This window comes from Xenopus laevis, chromosome 3L (assembly GCF_017654675.1).
Source record: "Xenopus laevis strain J_2021 chromosome 3L, Xenopus_laevis_v10.1, whole genome shotgun sequence".
In the NCBI taxonomy this organism is placed as follows: domain Eukaryota; kingdom Metazoa; phylum Chordata; class Amphibia; order Anura; family Pipidae; genus Xenopus; species Xenopus laevis.
In genome coordinates this window covers 19,469,599-19,485,463 of record NC_054375.1, presented here as the reverse complement: position 1 = coordinate 19,485,463, position 15,865 = coordinate 19,469,599, and the positions used below count along the sequence as shown (strand labels likewise).

General features: G+C 38.6%; 1 protein-coding gene across 1 annotated transcript; it reads left to right on the top strand.

Annotated features, from left to right (window-relative positions):
• The first annotated feature begins 2,660 nt into the window (after positions 1–2,660).
• LOC108710804 (estradiol 17-beta-dehydrogenase 1) lies at positions 2,661–14,013 on the top strand. Its single transcript, XM_018251967.2, has 6 exons — positions 2,661–3,304; positions 8,227–8,388; positions 8,838–9,017; positions 9,471–9,564; positions 10,735–10,918; positions 13,318–14,013. The coding sequence occupies exons 1-6, from the start codon at positions 3,208–3,210 to the stop codon at positions 13,486–13,488; spliced, it is 888 nt and encodes a 295-aa protein (XP_018107456.1). The 5' UTR covers positions 2,661–3,207; the 3' UTR covers positions 13,489–14,013.
• Positions 14,014–15,865: the final 1,852 nt, after the last annotated feature.

Genomic DNA, 15,865 nt, shown 5'->3' with positions numbered 1-15,865 from the left:
TAATCCTTATTGGAAGCAAAACCAGCCTACTGGGTTTATTTAATGTTTACATGAATTTGTAGTAGATTTAAGGCATGAAGACCCAAATTACAGAAAGATCCGTTATCCGGAAAACCCCAGGTCCCGAGTATTCTGGATAACAGGTCCCATACCTGTAATTGTATTGGCCATTTGTTATCCCCTATAGGAGGACTGGCAACCTATAGGAGGCTCTGTTTGGCAGTACATATGTTTTTTTTTTGCAACCAAAACTTGCCTCCACGCCAGAAATTAAAAAATAAGCACCTGCTTTGAGGCCTGGGAGCAACATGTTATTTACAAGTCACTGGTTGAGGGACCACTGTTCTGGCTGATCCAAGGACAGGCTGCCTCAATTTTTTCTTTTTTCCCCCCCAAGACAGAAAAAGGAAAAAATTTAGTTGGCTTGACTTTTGCATGCATCTCTATAAGGTAAAAGGCAATAGGATTCCTTTTCTGACTGGGTATAATGTACCTTTTGACACTTAGTTAAATTAATGCAGTTAAATGGTGCCTCAGTGCTAGCAGGTAAGTGGCCGTGACTATGAGGGCTTATTGTAATGTGTCTGTGCATTTAAATTCATTTGCTTTTCTGAGTAAGGTTTTTTCTTTAGCCAATGATAACATGGCAGATGGTTCAAGACTCAGACACGAACCCTCTACAGGTGAAGAAAAAAAAAAAAAAAGCTCAACAGCAGGACTTCATTCTCTGTGAACCTTTATATATTGTTTCCTTTTACACAATAAATACACATTTGCATGAATGAAGTGTTGCTGTTTAGCCTGCTGGTTTGTGGGATATAAGGTTAATATTAGAATTAAAGCCAGTTTTTGAAAACATTTTAAGATGCTGTCAACTTTAAACCACACCCACTTTAAACCACGCCCATGCTATCGCAAGAAATGTTTACACAATAACTAAATTTATGGTGGTAGCACAGCAAAAAACCAAATATTGCTCACTGCAGGGATATTCCCTATCACTCGTGTGAAAAATGGTGGTCATATTAAGATGTAACCTTAAATCCATATGCCGCCTTCTCCTCCACTGTGGATAACATAGCAACCCCCAGCACTTGATTAAACACCTTAAGGACACCTAACAAGTATTTCCAAATGCTATCAAACCCCCAACAGGTTCATCTCCCACAGGCAGGGTATGGCAAACATGGTCAGCGTAGGGTGGACAGATTAGGCACACACAGGCAGCATATGGCAGATAGTCATTCTATTGCCCGACTGGAGAGTCAACTGAAAGTTTTCTAAATTTCAGACTTACATCTTTTATTTTACATAGTAACATGTTGAAGAAAAGAATCATCCATCACGTTCAACATTTTAGATCTAAATGTATTTTTAATGGAAAAAGCTTTTTCTGTTGTGTGCCTTTATAAATTATTTGGGGGGGGGGTGATATGGAAATACCAAGGTCAGTTCTTTTGCCTTGGGACTTGCTATTGTTTGTTCAGTGAGAGACTCTGGAATAGTTCCAGACACAACACGTTTGAATTTCTGTGGAATTAGTTGTTGGAGGTTTATAAGAAACATGCACATTTTTGCTAATGTTTCACTGAAATATCATATATTTACCAAATATTTCTATACATTATTTGTACAGTGCCATCATCTTCTACAGCGTTTTAAAGAGTTAAGCTGCACGATAAAAGTTGCCGAAAGTCAGCAGCTTATTATTCCATGCATGGCCTTGCGAATGGCTGTCTGGCCAAAAATCAAGTTATTTATTAGGCAGCTATGGAAATTCCTTCAGGAGAGGCCCACAGTATGTTCTGATTATTTGCCAAGGGCAGGAGTGGCAAAATTAGGCAACAATCTAATCATCTGGCCACCGGTCACACTAGGCCACCCTTGTGAACTCCAGCCTTCGTTGTCCCCAGCATCTCAGCCTGCTGCCCAGAACGTAGCCACTCTCCCCACCCTGGAACTATATAGCAGCAGAGGAGAAAGAAGTTAATGGGGGGGGGCTAGGTTGAATGACAGGCACCTGGAAGAGGGCCCTTCAATAACAGGCCTGGATGGCCCAGTCCAAACTTGCTGGTTGAACTTGATGGATGAGTTTTTTGTCAAACTAAATTACTGCTTGAAATGATGGGGGCAACTATATGCTTATAAAAGTGTTGAAATAATTAAAAAAAGTTATTATAATTATAGCAGGTAATTAGTGAAAAGCAGAAAAATAAGTGAGATCCGATATAAATATCCCCAGTAAAAGGCCAAACTACAGGGGCATACCAAAAATGTGGAAACCCCAAGAAAGATATTGGTTGGGCTGGCCCTTAAGCTGCCAATAAGCTGCCGACGCGATCTGGAAGGATCGTATTATACAGCTTTTATAGTTGAGTAGTTCACAGTATCTGGTTTGAACTGGGGACTTCTGGGACAAACAAAAAAAAAAAGTGTTGGGACAAACAATTGCAATCAAACTGCACTTACACTTTTAGCCATATGTAGGGTTGAGTGCACGTCATCTTTTCACAGGGGCTCTATCATAATGCACAAATATCCGTAGACAGCACTCCAATTCCTTTTTGTTAAAATTGCCTTTAATGTCAGGGCAGCAGGAGATGCAACATTTCGAGTGGCACTCCACTCTTTATCAAGCATTGATAAAATCAATTAATAAATTGATAGAGTGGAGTGCCACTCAAAGCGTTGCTTCTCTTGCTGCCCTGATGTGAATATTAAAGGCAATTTTAACGAAAATAAATTGGAGTGCTGTCTACTGTGCTACAATTCTGGATCAGTTGTAATAAGCAACTTTGCAATTCCATTAATTACAAATGTCACTGGTTATAAATTGTATAATGTAATGTTACACTATACAGTTACCCTGAACAAATGAATCAGGAAGAAAAATCTACTGGCTTCGATTTACACATGTATATGTGAGAACTGTTCTATTTTATCAGAAAATCTGGAGATAAATTGTGGCCACTTTTTGTGTGCACATTTGAATTGCATTTCGGGAGAGCTATCGTACACACAAGCAAGCTGAGAGATGCATGGAGGAGGGAACATCTGTTACCCTTGAGCTACAAAATCATAGACCAAACATCAGCGATTCCAGCTTGGGAGGGTTTCAAGACTTAGGTTATTATCTCTAACTCCTGCTCTGGATTCCCACACACAGAACATCTCACTATTGCTTAAAGGCTCCCATTAGTAGTGAAGATGGAGAAGAGAGTGGTTCTTATAACAGGGTGTTCTTCTGGAATTGGACTGGGTCTAGCAGTACTTCTGGCCTCTGACACCTGCCAAAGGTTTAAAGGTAAGAATAATCATGTACAGTCATATGAAAAAGTTTGGGAACCCCTCTTAATTCTTCGGAGTTTTGTTTATCATTGGCTGAGCTTTCAAAGTAGCAACTTCCTTTTAATATATAACATGCCTTATGGAAACTGTAGTATTTCAGCAGTGACATTAAGTTTATTGGATTAACAGAAAATATGCAATATGCATCATAACAAAATAAGACAGGTGCAGGTGCATTTGGGCACCCCAACAGAGATATTACATTAATATTTAGTTGAGCCTCATTTTGCACAATATGACAGCCTCTAGACGCCTCCTATAGCCTTTGATGAGTGTCTGGATGGCGTTATGTTTGACCATTCATCCATACAAAGTCTCTCCAGTTCAGTAAAATTTGATGGCTGCCGAGCATGGACAGCCTGCTTCAAATCATCCCATAGATTTTCGATCTTATTCAAGTCGGGGGACTGGGAGGGCCATTCCAGAATATTGTACTTCTCACTCTGCATAAATGCCTTTGTAGATGTTGAAGTGTGTTTAGAGTCATTGTCTTGTTGGAATATCCAACCCCTGCGTAACTTAAACTTTGTGACTGATGCTTGAACATTATCCTTAAGAATTTGTTGATATTGGATTCAATTCATCTGACCCCAGTACCTGAAGGAGCCACAAAGCCCCACAACATGATGGAACCCCCACCAAATTCGAAAGTAGGTAGCAGGTGGTTTTCTTGGAATGTGGTGTTCTTCTTCCACCGTGCAAAGCACTTTGTGTTATGATCAAATAATTAAATTTTTGTCTCATCAGTCCAAAGCACTTTGTTCCAAAAGGACTGTGGCTTGTCTAAATAATTTCTTGCATACAACATGCGACTCTGTTTGATCGTGAGAGCAGAAAGGGCTTTTTTCTCATCAACCTGCCATACAGATGTTCTTTGTGCAAATTGGAGGTGATCTTTGGGTTGTCTGTAACCATTCTCACAATCCTCTGCATATGCCGCTCCTGTATTTTTCTTGGCCTGCCAGACCTGGATTTTACAGCAATTGTGCCTGTGGCCTTTGATTTCCTGATTACCTTCCTTACAGTTGAAACCTCTGAGATAGCTTTTTGTAGCCTTCCCCTAAACCTTGATATTGAACAATCTTTGTTTTCACATCTTTTGAGAGTTGCTTTGAGGGTCCCATGCTGTCACTCTTCAGAGGAGAGTCAAACAGAAGCATAACTTGAATTGGCCACCTTAAATACATTTTCTGTGAAGTTCAAGGCTTAATGAGCTAATCCAACCAATTATTGAGCAGTTACATTCATTTAAATTAGCAAAATTGCAAGGGTACGCAATTGTTTGCACAGCCAGTTTTTCACATAAAATACAGCTGAATACTGCTTCACTAAAAATCTTTGTTCAGAAAAACCCCAGTACTAAGATGTTCCTGGGAAATGAAAGACATACTACTGTTATCTTTTTTGTTAAAAGTGGACTAAATTGTTATCCAAGCTGAGAAGGGTTCTATATTCTCCATGCAACCTGTTGATCTACTGAACCAAAATTATCCAGAACAAGTGGGGGGTCATTTATAAGCACTGGGCAAATTTGCTCCTAGGCAGAACCCCATGTCAATCAATTAATACAAAATGCTTTCTAATTATCTATGTATCGCAGTGCAACCAGTATATATCCACTACAAAGCACTAGCTTATAGCCACAAAGGGTAGTTGATTTGTATTTTACCTTCTGTGTGTGTGTGTGTGTGTGTGTGTATATATATATATATATATATATATATATATATATATATATATATATATATATATTATTATTATTAATTAAGCCCAATAGGATTGTTTTGTCTGCGATAAGGATTAATTATATCTTTGTTTGGGTCAAGTACAAGGTTTTATTATTACAGAGAAAAACAAAAAAAAATTATATTGGATTTACTTAGAATGGAGTCTATGGGACATGGCCTTCCTGTAATTTGTAGCTTTATGTAATGGGTTTCCAGATAACAGATTCAGTACCTGTATAATAAGTATGAAAAATGTAAAACAAGTTTAAAAGTGTCTTCTGTTAATGAATGGTGAATTGCCCTTTAAAGCAGAAACAAACCTTTGCTACTAAAATCCCCTACCCTACATAGACCGCCCCTGCCTGCTTCCCCCAGCCTAGGTGGTACCTTTGCTAAATGCCCCTAACTCTTTACTTACCCCTCAGTGCAGTTCTGTCCAGTGGAGTTTGCGTGCGCAACTTTGTGTATATATATATATATATATACACATCAATTACAAAATATCCAGCTCTAAAGGGGATCTAAACCCAAAAAAATAATTCATGCAAAATTTGGGTGCTTTTCTAAGAACAAACCAAGGGTTAAGTGAATATGGGAATAGACAGTTTTAGGGTAGCTGATACTCTGGGCCTTTAAAAGGAGCAGTTGAACCAAGTCTGCTGTTAGCAATATAAAATTGCTAATATCCCAAAAACCACTTAAAACAAAAAATTCATGAAAATTCCAAAAGTGCTCTGAGGACAACTCTGAGTAAGGATACGCTAATTATTTTTTTTCAGGTTTAGATGCCTTTTAATATAATCCAGCCCACAAACAAGTAGTGTGTAATTTAAATGGAAAAAAGACAGCAAGGTGTTTGTGTAAACACATAAACACTGAGATAGCAAGCAAAATGATTCCACTCATTAAGGTGGCAATGAGTTGAAGCTCATAATACATTTTTATAAATATACATAAAATGTGTCAGTATGCATTATCTTTAATATGTTTTTTAAAGGAAAACTATACCCCCCAAATAATGTAGGTCTCTATAAAAAGATATTGTATAAAACAGCTCATATGTAAAATCCTGCTTCATGTAAATAAACCATTTTCATAATAATATACTTTTCTAGTAGTATGTGCCATTGGGTAATCATAAATAGAAAATTGCCATTTTAAAAAATAAGGGCCGCCCCCTGGGATCGTAGGATTCACTGTACTCACAAACATACCAACAAACTATACTTGTTAGGTCACATGAGCCAATTAACAGACAGAGTTGTGTCTTTTGCTTCCACACTTCTTCCTGTTACAGTTAGAGTTGAAGTATTTCTGGTCAGGTGATCTCTGAGACAGCACAGAGATCATCACGAAATGGTGGCTCAAGGCAAGAGATGTAAAAGGGCAATATTTACTTAAATATATATTCCAGTTTGGTAAGATTCTTTCATATGCCACTTAATATGATATGAACTATCTGTTGCTTAAGTGTTCATTTTGAGGGTATAGTTTTCCTTTAAGTGATATAGGAAATGCTGGATGATATAGCTGCATGTTACACCCTTAAAAGTTTTACTTGTAATCAGGGTTGCACTGGGGCGTCCAGGTCTGTGATTAAAGGGTTCTTCTTGTCAATTTAAGGGCCCTCCTCACAGCATAGCTCTATACCTTTTACCTCCTTAACTTTCCTGTGATTGGTGGGGAGAATCTTTTCCCAGTGTCCTGGTGGCCCAGTCTGACAATGTTTTTAATACTCTCTAATAAAATTACACAAAGAAAAGGGATTGAAATATGGATAGGGGGTGCCAGTGAATTGTGGGAAAGAGAGCTGTCCTACACACTAGTGGATAAAGAGCTGCTGATTTGGGAGGTATCAGACAGATATTTGGTAAAATGCATGAGCAGCAGTGTTGTGTCAAAGTGGACCATAAGAATTGTGTATAGAACTGAGTCTGAGGTGGAGAACAATTTCTGGAAAAGAGACAAATTTACAGAAAATTAATTTGATGTGAAAAAGACAAATAAAAGGATTTAATGTAGGGTAATGTAGGTTATTATATAATTTTGTCTTTTTTTCCTATATTGTATGTTGTGGATCATGTTTGCTTTAAAGGGGTTGTTCACCTTTGAGATAACTTTTAGTATGATGTAGAGAGTGACATTCTGAGACAATTTGCAATTGGTTTTCATTTTTTATTATTGAAGGTTTTTAGCTTTTTTTATTTAGCTTTTTATTCAGCAGCTCTTCAATTTGCATCTTAAACAATCTAGTAACTAGGGTCCAAATTACCCAATAGAAAATTGTATCAAAATATCACTCTTTACATCATACTAAAAGTTCATTTAAAGGTGCGCAACCCCTTTAAATCATGCTATTTGCATCTGTTTCTGAGCATTCATGATGCACACTTTCACACGCTGGCAGATGTATTCTTCATGCACAGCCAAAACCCCATCAGTTTATGCCCTTGTATACCAAGGAAGACAAATGGAAAGTAAAGCTAGCCAATACATTTGAAATAATATATTATATATATAATATATATGTATATATATATATATATATATATATATATATATATATATATATATATATAATATATATAATTTTAGCTAGTTGAGGGGACACAAAACAATGCTATAGTACAATTTGCATAAGCAGTGCCTTACTAACAAATACTGTACCTGCAAAAATAAGAGTGTACCCTACAAGTTGTGGCTGAGATTTTCGGGTGTGGGTATAAATGGGGGTCTGCGGATCAAGGGTCAGGTTGTGGGTCTTATCTATATTTATTATATTATCTATATTATCTATATTTTAAACCTTAAAACATGTTTCTGCCCCTCCCTACTTCTTAAAATGTCACTTCTGGTGTGCAGCAACAGCACTTCTTGTTTAACGGTGGTCAGTGGGTTGCTGATAAGGAAGTTGGGGTTCGGATCATGTAGCGGGTCCAAACGGGTTAAAATGTGGTTTACAGATCCACGTGTTGTGGATTCATGTCAGGTCCAAATCTCAAAAATTGGTTCTGCGCTGGACGCTATATTATGGTTCTTCAGATTTCCCACAGATAACAGATGAGATGCTTTAGTTGAATCTAAGTCCAGTGTCTAGTATGGACTTTGGCCAAAGAGTTAAATGTAATTTTACTTTGTTTCTTTTCTCTAGTGTATGCCACTATGCGGGACTTATCTAAAAAGGAGAACTTAATGGAGTGCGTCAAAGACTGCCATGCTGACACCTTTGAAATTCTACAGATGGATGTGACAGACCAGCAGTCTGTGGTTTCCACTACCAAGAAGATAAAAGAGCAGCGAGTAGATATTCTAGGTGGGTCTTGTGAGAACATTTGCTGTGTGTGATTTGAACAACTGCCAAAATTAAATCTAAATTCAAGGCCAAACTGTGCATTGTCTTTTCTAAGGGGCAGATTTATTTAAATTTGAAGGAAAGTTTCTGCCACAATTTGAAATTGAAAATTGCAGAAAAAAAGTGTGAATTTTAATATTAATCAATTTATCAACTGAAATAAAATTTAAAAATGTTTTTGAAAACAATCTAAAACCTGGCTAGCTTCTTCAGTAGTAGGTGCATTTTAACATTCAAGCTATTTTATCAGTTTATCAGTGGAATTTTTTAAAAATAATAAATTGAATAATGGGTTTTCCATTCATTTCTGTTATTACAGCATTCCATCCACATGTCTTTCTTTTTCATGTTATCTCCCTATCTTTAGCTATATGTAAATCCCTTTTTGTTTTTCTCCTGATCTCTCACAGTATGCAACGCTGGTGTCGGTTTGATGGGCCCTCTTGAGTGTCACTCTTACGAATCCATGAAAAAACTATTTGATGTCAACCTATTTGGGACCATCAGCACCATTCAAGCTTTCCTTCCTGGGATGAAACAGCGGAAATCTGGCAGAGTCATCATTTCCAGCAGTGTTGGTGGGCTGCAAGGTACAAGGCATACTTTGTAATTTGGAAATGGCCAGACTCGATCCCCCTTTATGCCAGCACTTACTTATTTTTACTGCTGTTCGCCCCTTTATGCACCGTCTTTCTCCTCAAAGGCTAGAACGGAACTAAGGGTAGGCAGAAGAGCTACATACCTGGCACCCTCCCGCCATTGCGCCCTAGGCAAAGGTCTCTTCTGCTTATCCCTAGTTCCGTCCCCTCTGCATTTCCACCTACCCCTTCTTTCTTTTTATTTAATAATCTCGTTCACTTCTACAAATTTTAAGCTTTATATCATATCTCCTGCTCCTTTCTATTTCTTCTGTACTTGTTTTCAGGCCTCCTTTTCCCTCTATCACCACTACATTCAATTTTTTCTTATCTTTTTTACCATTCTCACCAAGTAGTTAAGAAACAGTGAAATAATGTGTTGGTATTATACTGTTATATCAACAGGTATACCTTTCAATGATATCTACTGTGCCAGCAAATTTGCAGTGGAAGGGTTGTGTGAAAGCCTTGCCATCGCACTACAGCATTTCAATATACAGTGAGTATGTACAGTGTATGCACTTGTTTTTAGCCCTGTGCATAATGGGGTTCCAGTATACTACAATGCAGCTAAACAGTTGGTTGAGGGATTTGAGAACATTCTCACCAAGGGAAAACTATGGATATCACTTTAGAAGCCAGGATTTCAGTTGGTTGGTCAGCAATGTTGTTTGGAGGAGTTCACACAGACAGCAAGGCTGCACAAAACACGTTAAAACCTGGATTATAAATGCAGGGCAACACATAAACTGCTATCTACCAATCTCCTGCCAAAGGTTCTTTGGACCTCGGAAGACACAAACCTGTGAACATTTCTGGAAGCTCAGATATTCTGCACAGGCTAAAATGTAACCCTGCCTCCTTGGGCAGCCACCTAGCAGAGCAGTGGGTGCAGCTTAAAGGGGTTGTTCACCTTTAAATAAACTTTAAGTATGATGTAAACAGTGATGTTTTGAAACAATTTGCTGTTGGTTTTCATTTTTTATTATTTTTGTTTTTTGAGTTATTTAGCTTTTTATTCAGCAGCTTTCCAGTTTGCCATTTCAGCAATTTGCTTGCTAGGGTCCAAGGTACTCTAGCTATTGATTTGAATGAGGGACTAGAATTTAAATAGGAGAGTGCCTGAATAGAAATATGAATAATAAAAAGTAGAAATAACAATAAATGTGTAGCTTTACAGAGTATTTGTTTTTTTCGAATGGATTTTGAAAAGCTTGAAAAAGGCAAAAGAACGAAAATAATTCAAAAACTATAAAAAAAATAAAGGCCAATTAAATAGTTGCTTAGTTTTAGCCATTCTATAACATACTAATTTAGGGGCAGATTTATTAAAATGTGAGTTTAGAGGCTAATAAATAAAAACTCATCCACATTCTATTCATTTCTATGGGATTTTTGGAATTGTATTTATCAATGGGTGAAAGTTAGAACTCGCCATTTGATAAATACACTTCTAAAAATCCCATAGGAATGAAAATAATAATAAGCTGTAAACTCATATTTTCATAAATTTAATAAAATTTTAAGGCAGACCATCCCTTTAAGTGCTTTCCATGCTGAAATTCTACAAGTGCTTTGCAGGGTGCTTCTTTCTTAAGCTGATGTATCTTCAGGCTGTACACTGAAGGGCAGCGTAAATGTGATCCTGATATTGAATTTCTTAATAAAGTGTCAGTCTGATTGAGTGCGGCCCTGTGAGCACCAACTTCATGAATAACCTGCACAGCGTGGACACGAGCGACAGTTGTCTGCAGGAAGTGGATAGTGACACGCGCTTACTGTATGACCAGTACCTGCAGCACTGCCAGTCAATCTTCCAAGATGTGGCACAGGACACAGAAGAGATCCTGCAGGTTTAACCTTTATCTGATTTTTCTTTCTCTCAGAATTTCTTTACTCATCCTTGCAGTCTTTGACAAAGTTCCTGTGCCCATTCTTCATATGCATCCCCCTGCCTTGGCCTCCCAGAATCTCACAGTGAAATTATTTCTTCTAAATGACAGGTTTTCATTGTCCTGCAATAACACTGCATTACCCTTAGCAAAATTGTTCTATTTTGTAGGGGTGTAGCCTTGTTTTCACCCCTGTAAATTAAAAGATTCTTTACTCTTATTTGTCTCTGCAAAGCTAATCAATTCTTTCTCATCTTCTGTATATACTTTGTTCATCTTATTCTGTCCTTAGGCCACTTCTAGAATTCACCTTTTGTGCTTTTATTAATACTGCCCCTTTAAACGATATTGTCACCCTTATTGCAAGACAAGACATTCTATCTTTTTCTGTGAAAAGGTATGGGACCAGTTATCTAAGCTCCAGACTCAATTTAATTAGATAATTCCAATTTTTAGAAATAAATTCCTTTTTCTCTGTAATACAAGTACCTTGTACTCTATCCAAGCTAAGATATAATTAATCCTTATTAGAGGCAAAACAATCCTATTGACTTTAATATTTAAGCAACTTTTTTAGTATACTTAAGGTATGGAGTTTGAAATTACAGGAAAACCCCAGGCCCCATACATTCTGGATAACAGGTCCTGCACCTGTAGTGGGTTGTATTATATGAAAAGGATGATGGTGTGCAAAGGTAGCTATTGATCCTTTAAGGTAGGCTGGGTGCCAGGTTTTCTTAGATTCACCCCATTTCTTTTTCATACCAGCTTTAGAAACTGAACTTCATATTTCTCCCACAATACACTGGTATTTGGGAAGGCAGGATTAATATTTTGCCTGCTTGCTGTCTTATGGGTGACAGGGTTTGGCAATGGTACATATTGGTAAAAAGGACAAAGTTACTGTTATATGGAAGACCTCAAATTATGAATTGCATGAGTTTCGACATTAAGGAATGACCGTAAAGGACACGGAAAGCCTTCCAGAGGCCAGTGCTCCCTAAGAGTGGTAGCAGCTTCAAAACAATCTGCAAGAGTTTTTTCTCCCCTAACACTGGTCACTGATGCTGTGGGGGACAGTAGAGGGCTGAACTTGATGGATAGTTTCCAAACCAAAATAATCAGAACTTGCATTAAATTGTTGGTTTTCTCTCTATTTAGTTCAAGTTGCCATTTGATGTGCAACATTGGTTTAAGACTATAGTTAATAACATTGTTATAGATAGAGGTAAGGGCAGTGCTGTTTCAAATGCAGGAGCCATCTGAGGCAATGCTGCCCCCCCTCCCACCCCCAGCACCTACCTTTTCCTGGAGGGGGTCCAAGGAGAAATCTGAATTTCCATTTAAAAAACAGAAATTCATCCCCAGGAGTGTTTTTTGCAGCCCCCTATTAACCTGGTTGGTGCTGTGGTGAAGTCAAGTTTTTCAACTTGCCTCATTGGTGCAGTGCCCCTGGGTAAGGGACCTGTTATCCAGAATGCTTGTTACCTGGGGTTTTCTAGATAAGGAATCTTTCTGTAATTTGGACATACATGCATCTCCTCTACAAAACAAAATAGGATTGTTTTGCCACCAATAAGTTTGAATTATATCTTAGTTAGGATCAAGTAGAAGGTACTGTTTTATTATTACAGAGAACAGCTTTTTTTAAAAAAATCTGAGATACAGTATTTGATTAAAATAGAGTCTGTGCTGGTACATGGCTTTCCTGTAATTCGGAGCTTTCTGGATAATGGGTTTCCAGATAACAGATGTACCTGTATATGAAAACACTGTCATATTAGTCAACAGAGACTAGAATAGAGTATCTAAATTAATGTATACTTTAAGGGCGAAGACACACAGAGCTACTCGTAGCAGCTACTTGTCACAGCTACAAAATGCCAGAAAATACCCTGCCATTGACAATGATGAGAATCTTCTCCTTTAAAAATGTGTAGAGAGTTATCAGGAAATTATTCTATCTATTTTTGTAGCAATGACAAGTAGCTGCTACTAGTAGCTCTATGTCTTCACCCTAAGGGGCATGGGCAGATTCGGGGAGTGCCTGCCCCCAGGCGATTTTCATTTTAGCAGGCTGAAGGCAGGGAAAGGCACATCGGGGAGATTAGTCGCCGTGAAGAAGAGGAGATTTGTCGCCTGGCGACTAATCTCCCCTAATCTGCCTGTGTGGCCAGACCCTTAATCTCATCCTCAAGCAAGGCTTCCAGGAAAGAAAGCAAATAGGCATGCTCCCCAAAACACGAATTGGCCGTCACTCTGCCCCCAAAGAGCTCCGCAAACTTTAAAAATATGAAAGAGGAGCATTTGCAGCAACACAACTATTAACTGAGTTTTTTCATTTTTTTCTTATTTTCTAGGTGTTCCTGGAAGCCATTGAGGCTCCAACCCCATCGCTCAGATACTTTACCACCCAGTTTTTCATGCCGCTGATAAAGCTGAAACTCTCCTGTGCAGGGGGTTCCGAGTATGTCCGTGCCATGCACAAGTTTGTGTTCTCTGGGACAAAGCAAAAGGAGGAAGAGAAATAAAGGCTGAGGGTTATGTTCACACTTTCAGGTAGAAGATTGAGATCTTCTACCGATCTCAATCAAGCTGATGGTAGATGCAGAGGGACATAATAATACTGGGAAAAAAGCATTAATGTGGCCATTTACTGAAAGTTGCACCGGTCTACTCACCCATAGCAACCAATCAGCAGCAAGCATTTACCATAAGTTATAAGTTGTTGAAAAACAAACAACTCATTGGTTGCTATGGATTACTAGACCTGGTGCAAACTTTGCACCTTTTACAACATTGCCGCTTGTGTTGAAGACAAAGGCAGCCTGGTTAATGCAAGTCATATGCAGGGCATAACCATGCATAAGCACTGTAGTTTTACAAAAAGTGATACAGTTTTAAAAGTGCTTACAATCTCAGTAAATGGCTGATTACAATGTACTGTACATTTCTAAATTGTTCTGACTGCAGAATCCCTGGCACCTTTGCAGAGGCAATGGAGGAAAAAGTGTATTATGTATTTAAATGATTACTGAATAAATCTATAAACCCTATAGTTGTCATTCATTTTAGGGCCCCCATAAACTATGGGAACAAGAAATTTCGTCATAAACATATACAGTATAAGTCAATGTCCCACTGGGCTCCCTATACCTCCCCCAGGGTGGTTTACAGTCATATTTGGTTTTTGGGATCCCCTCTTAATTCTTTGGAGTTTTGTTTATCATTGGCTGAGTAGCAACTTCCTTTTAATATATAACATGCCTTATGGAAACGGTAGTATTTCAGCAGTGACATAAAGTTTATTGGGATTAACAGAAAATATGCAATATACATAATAAAATTAGACCGGTGCATACATTTGGGCACCCTAACAGAGATATTACATCAATACTTGCAAATGTAACAGCCTTTAGACACCTCCTATAGCCTTTGATGAGTTTCTGGATTCTGGATGGCGGTATGTTTGACCATTCGTCCATACAAAATCACTTCAGTTCAGTTAAATTTGATGGCTGCCGAGCATGGAAAGCCAGCTTCAAATCATCTCATGGACTGTGAGGGCCATTCCAGAATATTGTACTTCTCCCTCTGAATAAAAGCCTTTGTAGATTTTGAAGTGTATTTAGGGTCATTGTCTTGTTGGAATATCCAACCTCTGCGTAACTTCAACTTTGTGACTGATGCTTGAATATTATGCTGAAGAATTTGTTGATACTCGGTTGAATTCACCCGACCCTCGACTTTAACAAGGGCCCCAGCCCCAGTCCCTGAACTAGCCACACAGCATCACAGCATGGTGGAACCTCCACCAAATTTGACAGTAGGTAGCAGTTGTTTTTCTTGGAATGCGATGTTCTTCTTCCGCTAGGCAAATCGATTTTTGTTATGACCAGATAACTAAATTTTTGTCTCATCAGTCCAAAGCACTTTGTTCCAAAATGACTGTGGCTTGTCTTGCTGAGCTTTTTCTTACAACAAGCGACTCTGTGGTGTGAGTGCAGAAAGGGCTTTTTTCTCATCACCCTGCCATACAGATGTTCTTTGTGCAAATTGCGCCGAATTGTAGAACAATGTACAGAAACACCATCTGCAGCAAGATATTTTTGCAGTTCTTTGCAGGTGAACTTTGGGTTGTCTGTAACCATTCTCACAATCCTCCACATATGCCGCACCTGTATTTTTCTTGGCCTGCCAGATCTGGGTTTTACAGCAACTGTGCCTGTGGCCTTCCATTTCCTGATTACATTAGCTCTGAGATAGCTTTTTGTAGTATTCCTCTAAAACATGATACTGAACAATCTTTGTTTTCAGATCTTTTGAGAGTTGCTTTAAGGATCCCTCTTCAGAGTAGAGTCAATCAGAAGCACAACTTGCAACTGGCCACCTTAAATACCTTTTCTCATGATTGGACACACCTGCCTTTCACGGCTTAACGAGCTAATCCAACCAATTTGGTGTTGCCAGTAATCAGTATTGAGCAGTTCCATGCATTCAAATTAGCAAAATTACAAGGGTACCCAAATGTTTGCATAGCCAGTTTTTCACATTTGATTTAATTTCATACAACTGAATACTGCTTCACTAAAAATCTTTGTTCAAAATACACCCCAGTACTCAGATGTTCCTGGGAAATGAAAGACATACCAGTGTTATTTTTTGTTGTTGAAAGTGAAGTTGTCAAGGATTAGGTAGGGGGCGCTGTGGAGACTGAAAGGGAAAGGGCGAGTCCTTGAGGCAGGAGCTGTATGTGCCTAGGGAACACTTGAAGGGAAAGCAGGAACAGGTTGATGAGGGCGAAGAGTCAGTCTGGATCAGGTGCAGAGCAGGACGGAGAGGGCTAAGATCAGGACTGGACTAGGCAGGAAGAAGAGGGCGACGACTCAACAGGAACAGACTGGACGG

Coding starts and splice junctions, on each gene's coding strand:
- LOC108710804 (XM_018251967.2), top strand. CDS start 3,208: ATGGAGAAGAGAGTGGTTCTTATAACAGGGTGTTCTTCTGGAATTGGA. Junction 3,305..8,226: donor CACCTGCCAAAGGTTTAAAG/GTAAGAATAATC, acceptor TCTTTTCTCTAG/TGTATGCCACTATGCGGGAC. Junction 8,389..8,837: donor GCAGCGAGTAGATATTCTAG/GTGGGTCTTGTG, acceptor GATCTCTCACAG/TATGCAACGCTGGTGTCGGT.